Here is a 16,235-nt window from a genome sequence, read left to right as displayed (position 1 = left end):
GTTCAACAAAATGTATTCGTCAAAATAAATTCGTCAAAATTTCTGTTTCACCCGCCTTCGTGAGTGAGTTTCACCCGCACTTTCGTCCTTTTTCGTACCCGAAACTTGTATTGTCATTTCACTTCAAATGACAATTAAAAGTGAACGTGGTCAGTCGTATTGCGGATGTTTTGTAAGTGCGGCGCTGTAAATTTCGTGTGGTGTAGAAATTGGCGGAAGAACCGCAATAACAATTAATTAATTTCTCGTTACTCAGTCGCTGTTTAAAGAGAAAATGGATACATTATTGCTGATGCACTTGTATTGAATTGACATTTAGTTCTTATTGAATTGTCGCTTTACATTCTGATGTAATGTTAATGTTCCAAGTACAAATTTGTGTCATGAATGTGTTGCAAATTTACCATTAAACTTTACGCTAATGTTTCCGTAAATGTTACTACTAGTGCCTCTCGAGATGCACTTTATACTAATGAGAGAAATCATTAATCAAATTTGCGATATTTTTTCTATTCCAATTTAAGTATCGAAAAAACATCGCAAAATACTAGTAGAAATGTCGATGTATGTCAAGTAATCAAAAGAGGAATAAATTTTCAATTGTTTCGCGTTTCTGAATTTATTATTTCAAAAACATTTTTTTTCTATTCAGATTGATTGAATTCAGTTTGAGTACATTTCGTAAACTGCGTTTGCATTTATCGATTTAGGTGGAAATGTTGTTCTTCTGGAATGTTAAACTTTGTACTTTCATTTGTTGCTGGACTTAAATCTTGCAACGTTTCAGCAGTACTACGGCAACGTACTGTACAGTGCAGTCTCTGTGTGCATTAACAATCGAATACTCACTTCTACTTGCTTCTACTTTTCTATTGTTTGTGATTACTTTGTTACGATCAGAGCGAGAGTTCCAAAGACCAGTTAAATGTGACTTGCCTTATGTGCGGTACTGGTACTTGTCATTTAGTATTTTCATACCTCGTCATAACAGTCTATTGCAAATTCCATCTGCAAATCTGTGATAGCATCCATCCAATAGATCATTTGGAATGACGTTTGACATGTCAAATTAGTTGTTTGTCAATTTCATGCGGCTAACCTCAATGTTCAAAAAAATAATTTTGAAATTTTAATTCCTTTGAGGTTAGCGAATTGATAACTAATTTTGTAGAGGAAAGGCGGCAAAGACCAGATTAGTTCTGACCAATTAAGCAGAAAAATGATTAGATAGATGGCAGATCTTTATATGATTGACTCGGTCAAATATGCTCGAAATCCTTGTTTAATTAACTGTAGAGCGAAATAGTAAATATAAATTCCATAATAGTTAATTGGATAGCGCGAATCAATTTCCATCGCATCGAATCCCAATTCACATTTATCTGCAATACTATTGCCATTTCCCATTGCATTTATTATTGTTATAGGTACACGATTTTGCTATGAACAGGGAATAACATTTTGAACTCACAGGTTTAAAAGTTTGCACTCAACGTGACAAACTTTAGTGCAGTTAATTAATAGACGGTAAAAGTGACTATTAGAAATGTAATTACATGAGTGATGATTTTGTAATGTGAATAATTGCAATTATTAACGTTCAACCGCACAACTAAACCATTCACTATTGAATTGACTCAATTAGGTCTATCAAGAAATTCTTTCAAGTTCGACAGATTTATTTAAAAAACATCAAACTTCATGAGACTTCGTTCTGAAAGTTTACGTCGATGCTACTCCTTTGAAGGTGTGTTTAAGTTCAAAATTTAAAGAGTAAAAGTAAATGAAACGATAAATTGAAGGTGAATGACATCCAAAGTATTTTAAATTGGCTATTATCATATTGCGCGAATGGCCTTCGCAAAGGACGAAAAACGCCTATAAAGACCTCCGCAATTTCCATTTTGAATTTCAACCGCACTTACGGCGTGAATGGTCAGCCTACATTAACCTGTTACAGACGCTTGCCACGACCAGTATTATTATCGGGTCTATTACTTCCATCGATCAAAGTAATTTTAATCGGTTGATTTGAAATCTTTTACTTCAATTCTTTTAACATGAGTTTTACAATATAAGGGACTATATTACCCAGACCTTGTCATTATTTTTTTCATGCTTCGGGGCCGAAAATGAGGGCAATTTTTCGAATTTTCTCGGGTTTCCGGCCCTCTGCATGAAAACTTACATGTGTACCTGTTTTGGACGGTTGATTTAAGGCACTTTCGCTTGTAAGCCTCACTTCGTTCGGCCTACAATCCGCGAAATCGCCTAAAATCAATCGTCCAAAACAGGTACACAAATAACCATTGTCGTCATTATCGATAACAGATGAATGACCGTTTGTGACAGGTCAACCTTTTATGAATCGTATGGTTGAGGTGTTTGTTTTGTTCCTACTTCATCCTTCTGCAGATTGTGTGAGGGAGGAGTTTAGTCTGGTACAACTAAATTCATCCTTCTACAAACTGTTAAGGAAGGATTTTGGCTTGTTCCTACTGAATGTATCCTTTTACAAACTGTGTATGGAAGGTGTTTGGTTTGTTCCTACTGAGTGCATTCTTCTACAAACTGTGTAAAGAAGGAGTTTGGTATGTTCTTACTGAATTCATACTTTTATAAATTGTATGAGGATGGTGTCTCTTTGATCAACTGAATTCATCTTTCTACAAATTGAATGATAAAGGGTTTTCGTTTTTTTTTCTGAATTTATACTTTGACGAAATTTGCCAGATTCAGTCAATTTGTTCGACCTTGACAAAAAGCTACTCCATCAGAAATAGCGAAGAAGAGGCACAATGTGCGAATAGTCACTTTATAATACAATGTGCGAATAGCACCTACCAATTTGTATCAGAATGAATTCAGTAGAACAGAACAGAACACAGTCCGAATGCAATTTGTCGAAGGATGAAATCAATAGGATCGAACGAAACACCTTGAGACGAATCGACACAACGCTAAATTGTAGCCTAAATTTGTGCGAAAAAATTATATATTTTCGATGATAACTTCGCATTCGCGGCATTTCTGGAACAAGTGGGACCATCGTTCTATGTCAAGAAATGGTGGCTTCTAGTGACAACAATAAATGTTTGTGTTGATGTAGCCGGCTGTGAGAAAACTAAGAATTTGTGTCAATTTTAGTGAACTATTGCGTTTTCGCAACACTTCTTGACACAAAACTTTGGTCCCACTTTTTCCAGAAAGGATGCGAATGTGAAGTTATCATCGAAAATATATCATTTTTCGCAGAAATTTGGCGTTGTGTCGTTTTTCGTCTTAACAGTTCGTTATTCTTCTCTAGTAAAATCATCATCTGGCCCTTTGTATCTACTTCCTTAACGAATACTGTCCTTACGTGTAATTGTACCAAATGATCTATTGCTCTTAATTTTATATTTAGATGCTCGCTCTTACCTTACAGTGTGCGAATAGCGAAGAAAAGGCCATTGACACATTGTCACTTTATAATACTTTGGCTATTCGCACAATGTGCGAATAGTGAAGAAGACCCAAACAATTATAAAGTGACTATTGGCAAAATGAGCGAGTAGCATTTTCGTAAATTGAATGTCAAGGTCCCACAACACTTTAAAGTTTGGCACAATAAATTTCAGTTTTTATATCAAACTTTCCCATTATTCCAGATGAACACAAACTGAATGCCGGTGTGTGGGAGGATTTGCCTGCACCAAACGTAACCAAACTGAATCAGCAACACCTTCAAAGCGATCCTCGGCGAACCGAATCACAGAATCCGTTCATTTCACTCGACCAACAGCACAACAAAAACATCAACAACAACCACCTGGCCTCGAAGCACAAGAGTGTAACCAACAAATATTACAATACGACACAGAACGGCAGAAGACTGGACCATAATTCATCGACGCGTACAAACAGTTCCGAGGACAGTTACTGGTCGGAGCGTGCTACATCCGACAATGACATATCGTCAGATGGCGAAGATGAAAGCGATCGCAGCGTAACATCGGTCAATTTCCGGAACAGTAATCTTCGGAGCACGCTGAACAAAGCCAAACATCATTTGTCGTTCGATAAATGGCGCAACAGCAACAGCTCACATTCGTCTACATCAGGAAATGTTTCGATGCAATCGCAAACGGAGGTAGCGTCACCGGGTGAATCATCTGGCGGTAGATTATCCAGATGGTTCTCCATACGACGCGGTTCGGCTCATCAATATGATCTCGGCAGTCAGGATTGTCGCATACCGGGAAATGTGGAAAAAGAAAATAAATTGCTGGCACCGAAAGTGGGATCGACTAACTGTACGGGCGGAATTCAAATGCCTCAATTGACAGAGGTGGGTGTGTCTGGATTGGTTGTCGAATATCGATAATTAAAAATTTTCCATTTCTCATTTTTAGACTGAAGAAGATGCGAACATATTTGGCCGTGACGTAGCAGCTGAACGAAGTAATGGAACTGGATCGCTAATAGCGATGCGCCGTAGTGGACCGTGTCTAATTACCCCCACATTGCCACCAACACCCGCAGGTTTGTCTCACCAACAACTTAAACGGCGACATATTGTTGCGGCTATAATTCATAGTGAGAACTCCTACGTTGCCACACTACAGCGTCTAGTCAATGTGAGATTTATTATTTATTTTCGTTTTTGTTATTTCATTTCTCATTTATTATAATGCTTTTTGTATCCGCACTCAACCGGGACCATTAATGCGATGACGAGAAAGTTTCTAGATTTTTCGTGCAGTAAATAGAAACGGATTTGAAAAGGAATTTAAAGGATTTTCTATTTATTCGCTTCATGATTGCTATAACGTATCTGATATCTGATATACGAACTTGATTGGCACGGACAAGATCCCTACATCTATTGTGTTGCTTCGCCAGTTTCAAACATTTTTTTTTCACTTTCTTCGTTTCTAAACAATCGACTTTTTGACTTCATGTGGAGCGGTATTACGGTATGAGTTTTTCTTCTCCTATTATACTCTACCGCCGCTTCCCTATTTCAAGCAAGATGTCGTTACATTGACCCGGTGTTGGACAAATGTCAACAGAAAAAAATTTAATTAAATTTTTCCTTGATGGACTGTAGTCAATTATATTGTCAGGATGATCTTAGAGCTCCCGGAACAGTGATTAGTAATTCAATCGGTGCAATGTTTGCGATTGGAAAATCATTTGCTTCGTATCGTTTTTCCAAACTCTTATTGCATAGCAGATACTGTACCAATTGAAATACTAGTTACTGCTTCTGAGTCACAAGACCATCCGCTTACGCTGACATTATGTTTTACTAAGATCAGTCGATTAAAACTTTAATCATTGTTCATGCGCGCTATGGGCTTTGCCAACGTACTTCAAGCAAAATTGGTACTCTAAATAGGGTACTGAAACTTGACAGTGCTCCATACAAAATTCTACACTGTAAAAAGAGTGGGAATGAAATTTCATACATAAAGTACTCTATTTGGCAGCTGTCATAAATAGCACTTTTGCTTGAAGTGTGTTGGTTTTGCATTATTTTCTTCCCTCAATAGGCCATGAGAAAATTGTGTTTTCTTGACGACTGGTCGAATGACATTTCTAGTGAGAAAAGTACCGCAATTTCTCTCTAGTGGGGAGAAAATAGAACTATTCTCATTGGAACTGTCACTTTGTTTAAGTTTTCGAAAATGTTATGGCGAATCGAAGTTTTCTATTTTCACCCATCGGTAAACAAATAACTATTTCGGTTGACATTATACCGATACCAGACCGTTGCAATTGCATCTTTTGAAATAACGAAGCTATAAGGTAGAATGGAAGAAGAGAAGAGTATAGATTATATAATTTGGAAAACTCATGCCATAATATCGCTCCTGGATAAAGTTTTCTTCGCAATTTCGTTTTAAACAAATCAATCGGTGATTCATACACTCGATGATGCCATTTCGAAATCAGAAAATTTCTCTTTGATACGCACCAAATTCATCATCATTCACTGACAATGTGCCGGTCGGGTTCGATGATCTGTGGATCATCATTGATATAAATGACCTCGCACTAAATATTTCTATTTCGATTCATTCATTCGTCGAACTGTGTCGGATTTTATTGCAATTGTTTATTTCGTTAAATTTCTTCTTTTTTTCGTTCCTAATTTTTCCTCTTATTTTTTCCCCGTTAATTTTTTACTTTCATTAATTGATCTCTCAGCTTAAATGTTTTTCTTTGAACAGTTTTTCCACTTCATTTTATTTTCTCACACTGACTACATAAATCTATCAACGTTGGATTGTGTGTTGAAGTAAATATTTATTTATCGCAAAGTGAAACTGAAAATGTGCAGGAGAAAAATTAGCACCTCAACAGTAATATTGATAACAATTGAACATTTTCCCGAGGGGGGGATTACATTGGCAAATTGTCTCGTAAATTCTTTGATTTTTTCTTACTTTATATCAATAGTAAAAGCGTCATTTAAATAGCTAGCGATAGGGAAAATTGTACAGTCCACGGACTGCAGTTTTCGCTTGAGCGTTGTTGTTATGTAACTTGACTTTTTCCAATACACTCTCTAGCAATCGAACTAATTTTTTTAAGGTGGTGAAAGTGTTAAGTAGCCTTTGGAATTTACATGTAAATTACAGCGTAGGGTGTGAATTTGACACAGAGAGCTAAGAGTTTGTTTGCGAGAGATATTATTGCTTTTTCCATTATGTCATAGTACACATCAATTAGGATTATAAGCAAATAGCATATTACTATACAAGGGAAGGAATTTGATATTTCGTATCCAGATGAGTAAAAGTGTCCGAGGGCTTTAACCCGAGGTACTTTCAATCATCGTGATACGAAATATCAAATTTTTCCCCGAGTGTAGTATGACGTTTTCCTTTGCGAAGTAGGGTAAGACTTTTCCCTAGGGACAGAAAGTCCAATTTCCCTCACTAGTAAAGGAAATAGTTATTTGTTCAAGGAATGGAAAAAGTATAAAATTTTATGTCAAGGGATTTGTTTGTGGTCAGAGCGAAGCGAGGTGAACATACCGTTTTAAAACAAAGACACACGATACACGAAGTTTCAGCTGAGGTGAGACTATAACTATTTTCTGCGTTGTGAAATAGTATTTAACAAGACTAGAGATAAAAAGATGAAAAATAGGGTTGTGTGTGAATTTTGTTGATCCGAGACGTAGGTGATGTCAAAAAACACGGAATAGTGTGCTTCAAACATGAAAAGTACGATTTTCGACGTATGTATCATGTAAAATCGTTTTACTTTACTAGTGAGGTAATGTGGCCTTTCCCTAACTAGTGAAGACCCTTTCCCTCGCTCGTAAAGTAAAACGCCATACTTTACACGTGAAATAATTTGATATCTCGTATCACGATGAAGCCCTCGGATACTTTTACTCATCTGGATACGAGATATCAAATTACTTCACTGGTATAGTAATGTACTATTACATGCTACATGCGTCGAAAGCCGTACTTTTCATGTTTCAAGCACTAATTTCGACGCCCTCAGCATGTAAAATCCATTACATAACTCTGGATAAAAACGAGCCATCAGAACAGTCGGAGCGTTTGCTGCGACTGAGCCCCGTACAAACCCCTATATCTATTGCGTACGTGACCCTAGTGCGTCTGTCACCCTACTTTGACCGTAAGCCTATTGCGCCGGTTAATGTAGTTAAAGTAAAATTATTATGTAATGTGTACATCTTACAAATTGCGCATAGCGCAATTACGAAGCCCCGTACGACGTTCCTTTCAAATAAAACAAAAATTTCAAATAGCCCTAAAATTTTAATTTATTGAGTATAAATACACATAGGGCCAAGTATCGGCCTCAGTCCGAGGATCCAAATTTAATTTTTTTTCAACTACATTCTATTCGGCCTTTGATTACCTTCCAAATGAAACAAAAATTACGAAAAACGGATGAAATTTGCTCGAGTTATATGTAAAATACACATGGGGCCCTAGTAGCGGCCTTAGTCCAAGGACCCAAATTTAATTTTTTTTTCAACAACATTCTATTCGGCCTTTGATTACCTTCCAAATGACACAAAAATTACGAAAAACGAATGACATTTACTCGAGTTCTATGTAAAATACACATAGGGCCCTAGTAGCTTTTCACTTCTAAGGCCTTAACTCACGGTCCACTCACCCGATTTAAAAAAAACTTTTTTTTTCCTGTATTGGTATAGACAATACCTATCATTTGCAGTGTCATTTACATTTCCATCGTTTATTTTGCCATAAATATCACCAAAACTCACGAAGGGCCGACCCGAATATGCCCATCTTCGAACTTAGCCTCACTATTTCGACTATCTTTCAGAGAAAAAAAAATTTTTGAAATCTAATTTGATTTACTCAAGATATCGACGTGACGCACAGACGGACAGACAACATTTTTATTGCGGATTCGTCATCTATGAATATAGGCAAACACTTTGCCCTTACCGTCTGCTTCGAATTCCATCAATTACACACGGCATCGTAATCCTATAAGCCCCTTTGTAATTCGTACGGGGCTAATGAAAAGTCTTATCTTTTTATCACTAGTCATGTAATATACTATTACATCATGCGCCGAGGGATTCTTTTGAAAAATCGCCTACCGAAATTGGACGCATTTTTCAGTGGACTTTTTATATGTTCCTAGAAAGTTATTAGTCACTAGAAGCCAAGACCCCTTTCAAAAAAAAATTCTCGAAGCTTGTGTGACTAGTGGGAGGTGATCCCTGATCGCTACTGGTCGAAGCTTTGCAATGACACTAAACATGCATGAAATTTAGGGGATTTAAGTGGTTTAGACTTATTAGCCTGTTTATTGATTTTACTTGCGTGGAATACTTCACTCACCTTCGGCTCGTTCCGCATCGCTCATTGTTCTCATCTCTCTTCACATCAAATGTAGTACCCACCCACAATGAATTGACAATTTTATCCAATTTATTTTCAGGATTATAAGAAACCCCTGGAAAACAGTAGCCCACCCATCTTAAGTTGTTCGAAAATTTCACATTTGTTTCGCCGTTTACCCGAAATTCTACAATGCCATACCCTATTCCGTATTGCTTTGGCCGATTGTGTTCGTAATTGGGATCGTGACGAACAGCTGGGCGATGTATTTGTCGGTTCGTTCAGTAAACCGATCGTATTGGACATCTACAGCAGCTTCATAAATAATTTCTCAAGTGCAATGGAATTGGCCAAAATGGAAGCAAAACGGAAATCAGCTTTAGACGATTTTTTTAAAGTCAAACAAATCAGCGCCCATGATCGACTGTCATTTTTTGGTTTGATGGTGAAACCTGTACAGAGATTTCCGCAATTTATTTTATTTTTGCAAGTAAGTCGACGCGGCCATTGTAGACAAAGTAAATTGCAGATTTAACGCACACCGTTACCCATTACAGGATTTATTAAAATACACACCACAAGACCATCATGATCGTATGTCGCTTCAATTAGCCCTGACCCAACTCGAATCTCTAGCCGAAATGCTCAACGAAAGGAAACGTGAGGCTGAACAGTATCAGGCGTTCAAAGAAATGCTTGGTCACATTAGCGGTACATTTAACGCACGTTCACTGTCATCAACTGGTAACAGGCACCGGTATCTTTTGCGAGAGGATAATCTGACCCAGATCGAGTTTAACCATTCGGGCTTCATTGTCAAATCGAAGCCGCGGAGGTTACTTCTGCTAAACGATAAGGTCATATGTGTTTCTGTGGCGCCGAGACAATCCCAAGACTTTGGTGCCACGGAAAAGCTAACTTTCAAATGGATTTATCCGGTTACAGATGGTAAGCCTTCTTGTAATATTAGTACAACAACGAAGACGCTTACATCCGATCTAATTTCAAAATTTCAGTCGATATTGTTGACAGCACTACCACATCAACTTCACTGTCGAGGATATTAACAGCTGGTATGTCCTCCTGCAGTTCTTTTGTTTCGTTCAAAGAGTTTTTGTTGATTTTGTTATATTTTGATGCCGAAGGTCTTAATCGAGGTGGTAGCATCAAGTCCAACAACAGTAATACTGGTGCTTCCGATAATGCAGCGTCGATAAATGGTGCCGACAATTTATGCAGCGAAATGAGTAATTTAATGCATGACTACGAAGTGATGTCTCGCATCAGCGACCTTGTTAGCACACTGAAATGTACCTACGAAGATCTGACCGCGAGTACAGCCAAAAGACTGCTGACCTCTATCCAATCATCGATTCAGAAAAAAGACGAAGAAATGGCATGGGTCGATTCCTGCTGTCTGCAGTTGGTAGCTCGGAATAAAAGTGGCAAAGAGGAAACATTCACATTCCAGACGGAAAGTCCTTCCATTAAGAAAGAATGGATCACCGAACTACGATTGGCTCAATTAGCGTTAGATGTAAACAATTCTCCGGCGTGGATCATTCCGGAACACGAACAAAGACCGTCCACCAAAATGCCGTTGTTCGTTGAGGCTCATGCCGTTACCAAATCGATTGCACACCAGCAGACCGAGGTAAGCTTGCTTTTGATATGTTGAAAAGAACAGACGATTTTCTAACACCATCCCTTCACCATCCAGGTACGATGTGGCTGTTACTATTCCACCATTAGACAAGCAACTGGGCACCTACGATCTCGCAGTCAAAATTATCTTTGGGTTTGTACATCGAATGGAACTAGCAGTCATCTGACCATTCTGTTGCAAAATCAGCAACGGGCGGGTAAATTGAAAGAAATCGGGTCATTTGACATGGCGGACGCCAAAGTCACATCGATCGAATACGTGAAATGTGAAGTGGACGGGAAGCATTTGATTGACAAGGACACTGTTTGGATTGGAACGGACAGCGGAGACTTATTCATCTACGATGCCAATAATCCTGAGCAAGAGAAACGTCTAACGTCGTGCTCCACATCGTCTGCAATCATTCAAATACTTTACCACTTGGACAATGTGTTTGTCGCGCTGTCAAACGGAAATATGAAGATTTTTCGCAGAAATTCGGACGATTCTTCGAACGAGTGGAGTTTGAACACATCACAAAATGTGCTGCTCATTGACTCAGCTCCGGTGTCTCATATATTGCCAATAAATGAGAGTATTTATGCGGCGTGTGGTGCCAAGGTTTGGGTTATAAATGGCTTCTCTGGCTGTATACAAAAGCAGTTTGATGTACATCACACTGATGGCGAATCTGACTTACCGGTCAATTTAATGGCACATTCCGGCATTGGGCTGTGGCTGTCGCTGAAGTCATCGAACATAATCTGTCTTTATCACACCGAAACGTTTAAACATCTGCAGGACATCAATATCGCTTCCAATGTACTTAAGCTGACGTCGTCTCGTGGCAGCGTGAAACAGAAATCGTCAATTTTCGTGACCGCTCTGATGGCATGCAAAGGTTTATTGTGGGTGGGAACAAACGTGGGAATTTTTCTAACAATTCCTTTACCTCGGCTGGAAGGCGTTCCCATTATCAGTGGAGGTGTCAGCATTTCATACCATGCACATTTCGGTCCTGTTACATTTATGCTACCGTTGGTTCTTAAGAAATACTATCGTCCATCTGCATCCGACACACCAATGCCGACCGCAATGACAGACGAGAATGATTCGACGGAAATGAAAAAGGACTCCGAAGCTGAACCAACCACAAGGAAACAAAACTCACTGGACCTGACATCAAAAATTCGTTCGCAACTAGACAATAGTCCGGTTATGTTACGACGCCGTCGCTTTAAGGAATCCAACGATAATTGTCGCCTTTCGAAAACGCTACCCCGAGGAATCGGACTGTTGTCGACTCATTCGAGCGCATCCCAAAATTCGGAAGAAAGTGCGTGTGATGTGTATGGTCTGTACGGTGATCTGATCTATGTGAAGGAAAGCTACGAGTCCCACCGAGACACTGAGAATTTAATGAGTCCAACTTACGAGAATTTGCGACGGAGCGATCCCGAATTAGCAGCTATCCCAGCCAAAGTTAGTACACTAGACAGACGATTACGAATGAAAGTAAGTCGACCGCGATCATTGGATCTGTCCAACTGGTCTGTGGAATCAAAATCATCCAGCATGTACACATCGTCCGGTAGTGAGGAAAGTATGGGATTTCGACTGGGATTATATGGCGGCAAGAGTGTGTCTCGAAATGGTAGCAATGCTAGTCATAAAACGGATCTGGTGAATATCAACGAACCTGAACCGATAGCTACAAACGGGAACGGTGCTGTTTCAACGGAAGCAACTCATTCGACGGAGCGATCCGAGAATTTGGCTTTTTTGAAGACATCAACGATCAAAAAGAAGAAGAAAGGCGGGTTTAATGAGAAGGCAATTACTGAAAATAGTTCCAGACAAACGGTGATCATGCTGACTGGTGGACGAGGTTACATTAATTGGAGACCGATATGCGGTAACAGCTTAGACAAATCGAAATCGAACAGTTCGCGAATGGTGACCAAAGTACCCAATTCGAATGATGCTCATTTTATAATCTGGGAGAAAAAGGTTTAACGGTGTGAACGCATCTTCATACCGTTACTGCAGCACTTGATTTTATTAAATAATTATTTAGATAGAAACGTAGCATAATGTTATGCAGAAACAACCATGCCAATAAAGAGTAAAATTAAATTTGTAATTTAGATAGAATCTATCTGCCTAAAGTCGATGTTTAAAGCGCTTTAATTTAATTATTGTTGTATACAAGCCTGGCATTGAACTAAATTAAACGAAATGTGAATCCATATTAAAATTGGATGTCTTTTACCTCCACGATTACGCTGCTAAGATGATACATAAGGGGTTCAACCAATATGGTTCGTAAAGTTTGTAAGTATAACAATTTCGTGAACTTTTTATATTTCTACCACACATTTTATGTCAAAAATAATGGTTGGTTTACCCCTATAGTCTGTAAAAAATGATTGGTTACAGTTGGCCTAAATATTTGAACCAAGACACTGTAAACCCGAACAGAGCCTAGACGATTTTACATAGAAATGTTGATGAGGTTATGTCTCTATGGATGAAATCTCACAATTCGTATGACATTAAAACCATTGGAACAAACCTGTCGAGGTGCCGAATTCTCTGACTCTTATGTTAATGTGAAACAGCTTCAATTTTATCATTGACAGTGTAAATTTCACGCAGTGAGTGAAGAAGTGATCCTGTCACCTATAGGAGGATGCTGACTAACTAAAAGTAAAATGCAATAGAGTTTTCTATTAATCTATTTTACGTGTTACGGCATGTTTCGTTTTCATTTACATTGCCTAATCACGTAAAGCATTGTACTTCCAAGGTTCCAAGTTGTTATTTGACACCCCACTTATCAAATACACAACTTGGAACCTTGGAAGTAATATACTATTATTTACTACATTCTCTGTCAGAAGTCTAACGTCATTGACGAGGCCATATGTTTTTAGTCTAGGTACTTGTGAGCATTAAGTTATTTAAGATTTTTCTTTATTCCATGTTGTTTGTCACGAGAAGTTGTGGAACACATTTTTTTCCGGAAAATGGAAAATCGTTTTTCTGGCCGGAAAAGCCATTCATGTGAAAACCTTCAAAGAAAACAATGTCTTTTTGAAAAATTTCCTCTGTTCCGGAAAGTATGGCTCATTTCCGATATTTCATGGAAGAACTTTTTTTAGGAGTCGGAATGGAGTCGGTATTAGGGTTCTCCCAAAAAGTGTCCCGGAAAATTACCCTGGCCATTTCAAATTTATTTATAAAAGTGGTGTCATTCGAAACCTACATTCAAGTATACAGATAAAAATATGGACTTAGATTTAAATCTTTTTGGTATTAACAGTACGCGACCGAATCTTTTTTAGAATTTAAATTTAATCCCCTCAGGGATTACTTGAACTTATCCCCAAATGAGTAATCCCTAGAGGAATTAAATTTTAATCTTTTAGGCCCTGACGTTTGACGCTTGTTTACTAGTTTACTCATTTTAATCTGATCTAAATGTTATTTGTAATGCAATAAATAATAGTATATTACTTCCGAGGTTCCAAGTTGTGTATTTGATGTGGGGTGTTACAGCCCGACCCGAAGAGGAGGGCTGTATTCCCCACTTGTCAAATAACAACTTGGAACCTTGGAAGTACAATGCTTTACGTGATTAGGCAATGTAAATGAAAACGAAACATGTCGTAACACGTAAAATATTCTAACCCTTCCTACTTTCACTTAAAAAAAACATAGCTAACGCCGACCCGTACGAAACACCTATTCGTATCAAAAGCCTTTAATGTGAAACTCTTCATTTCTCTTACTTCATTTTCTTCTCTGCTGAAAAACTATTCTCCCTTTAAAATCACTTACATTATCCACTCTTTGCCTTGTTATCATATACAACTAAATTGCCGGAGGCAATATAGACAGCCCCGTACGAAGACAAATTTCATAAATTCCTATTTAAACAGCTATATACCGCTATATTTAACTATATTTCACTATAAATAAACATTTCACAGATAAATATATGCTATTATATAGCTCTATATGCCTGTATATAGCTCAATATAGCTGTATATAGGTATATATAGATGTCCGTATATGGAATCCCTGAAACCCCACACACATAACAAATTATTTCCATGTTAACAGAAACTCTCTAAGTATCATTTTTCCCAAGATATTTCTATTTTACTAAAATCCAATATGGCCGCCGGCAGCCATTTTGTTAGGAGACCGGAAATAGTACCGACGCTTTACATTCGTTAATACCTTTCAAACAAAAAAAAATTCATGAAATTCGGTCAAAATTTACTCGAGATATTGTCAAAATACACCACGTTCACTGTACTTCCGAGTAGCCAGATAAGAGCTCACTCCAAGAGACCTAGCTCACGCTCCGGAGAACATAATTTCATAAATTTTTTTTCCCTGATTGGTACGGTCAATACCTATCTAATAAAGCTAAAACAGACGAAATATGTTCAAATGTGGCCGACCTACAAGCAAAAACTGCTTGCCGCCCTGTGCCTGTTCCACACCAAGGGGTCTAACTCACGAGTCGGTCATCCGATTTCCATAAACTTTTTTTTTGTCGATCGGTATTGTAAATACCTTTTATTTGACGTATCACTTACAAGTTTAACGTTTAAATGTCCGGAGATATCTTCGAAAAACCGTAAAGCACTTATTGGGCCACAGCTCGGGAGGGGTCGATCCAAAATCACTCATCTTCGAACTTAGCCTGTCTTTTGACATTACCAAACGGGAAAAAAAAGAATTTTCAAAATCGGATGCGTTTTACTCAAGTTATCGTGCAGACAGACGGACAGACGGACATTTTTTTTTTTCGCGGATTTGGCATCTCTAGACAACCACAATAGGTTTCCCCTTACTCAGGGAGTCCAATTCGACGTGTTACAAACGTATGCGTAAACCCATAAGACCCCAGTACTTCGTACGGGTCTAAAAACGATTTTTACGGATATGAGAAGGAGCTTTTTTTTGAATCTGGAATGAGAAATGTTTTTATTAAACAGAAATTATTTTTAGACCCGTACAAAGTACTGGGGTCTTATAGGTTTACGCATACGTTTGTAACACGTCGAATTGGACTCCCTGAGTAAGGGAAACCTATTGTGGTTGTCTAGAGATGCCAAATCAGGGAAAAAAATGTGCGTCTGTCCGTCTGTCTGCACGATAACTATAGTAAAACGCATCCGATTTTGAAAATTCTTTCTTTTCCCGTTTGGTAATGTCAAAAGACAGGCTAAGTTCGAAGATGAGTGATTTTGGATCGACCCCTCCCGAGCTGTGACCCAATAAGTGCTTTACGGTTTTTCGAAGATATCTCCGGACATTTAAACGTTACACTTGTAAGTGATACGTCAAATAAAAGGTATTTATAATTGCGATCGACAAAAAAAAAGTTTATGGAAATCGGATGACCGACTCGTGAGTTAGACCCCTTGGTGTGAAACAGGCAGTTTTTTCTTGTAGGTCGGCCACATTTGAACATATTTCGTTTGTTTTAGCTTTATTAGATAGGTATTGACCGTACCAATCAGGGAAAAAAAAGTTTTTGAAATTGTGTTCTCCGGAGCGTGAGCTAGGTCTCTTGGAGTGAGCTCTTATCTGGCTACTCGGCCGTACAGTGAACGTGGAGTATTTTGTCAATATCTCGAGTAAATTTTGACTGAATTTCATGAATTTTTTTTTTGTTTGAAAGGTATTAACGAATGTGAATCGTCAGAACT

General features: G+C 38.2%; 1 protein-coding gene across 2 annotated transcripts in view; it reads left to right on the top strand.

Annotated features, from left to right (window-relative positions):
* Window positions 1–12,760, top strand: part of LOC119077826 — a 134,314-nt gene extending 121,554 nt beyond the window's left edge. For both annotated transcript variants that reach the window (XM_037185133.1, XM_037185134.1), the window contains exons 4-10: window positions 3,651–4,330; window positions 4,395–4,619; window positions 8,959–9,348; window positions 9,416–9,806; window positions 9,875–9,931; window positions 10,004–10,512; window positions 10,579–12,760. In XM_037185133.1, coding sequence (XP_037041028.1) covers window positions 3,651–4,330; window positions 4,395–4,619; window positions 8,959–9,348; window positions 9,416–9,806; window positions 9,875–9,931; window positions 10,004–10,512; window positions 10,579–12,519 — 4,193 coding nt within the window. In that variant the 3' untranslated portion in view covers window positions 12,520–12,760. The remainder of the gene's footprint in view (window positions 1–3,650; window positions 4,331–4,394; window positions 4,620–8,958; window positions 9,349–9,415; window positions 9,807–9,874; window positions 9,932–10,003; window positions 10,513–10,578) is intronic.
* Window positions 12,761–16,235: the final 3,475 nt, after the last annotated feature.

This window comes from Bradysia coprophila, unplaced genomic scaffold (assembly GCF_014529535.1).
Source record: "Bradysia coprophila strain Holo2 unplaced genomic scaffold, BU_Bcop_v1 contig_24, whole genome shotgun sequence".
Taxonomy (NCBI): Eukaryota; Metazoa; Arthropoda; class Insecta; order Diptera; family Sciaridae; genus Bradysia; species Bradysia coprophila.
The sequence above is the reverse complement of the archived record's forward strand: the minus strand, read 5'-3'. Positions and strand labels throughout refer to the sequence as shown.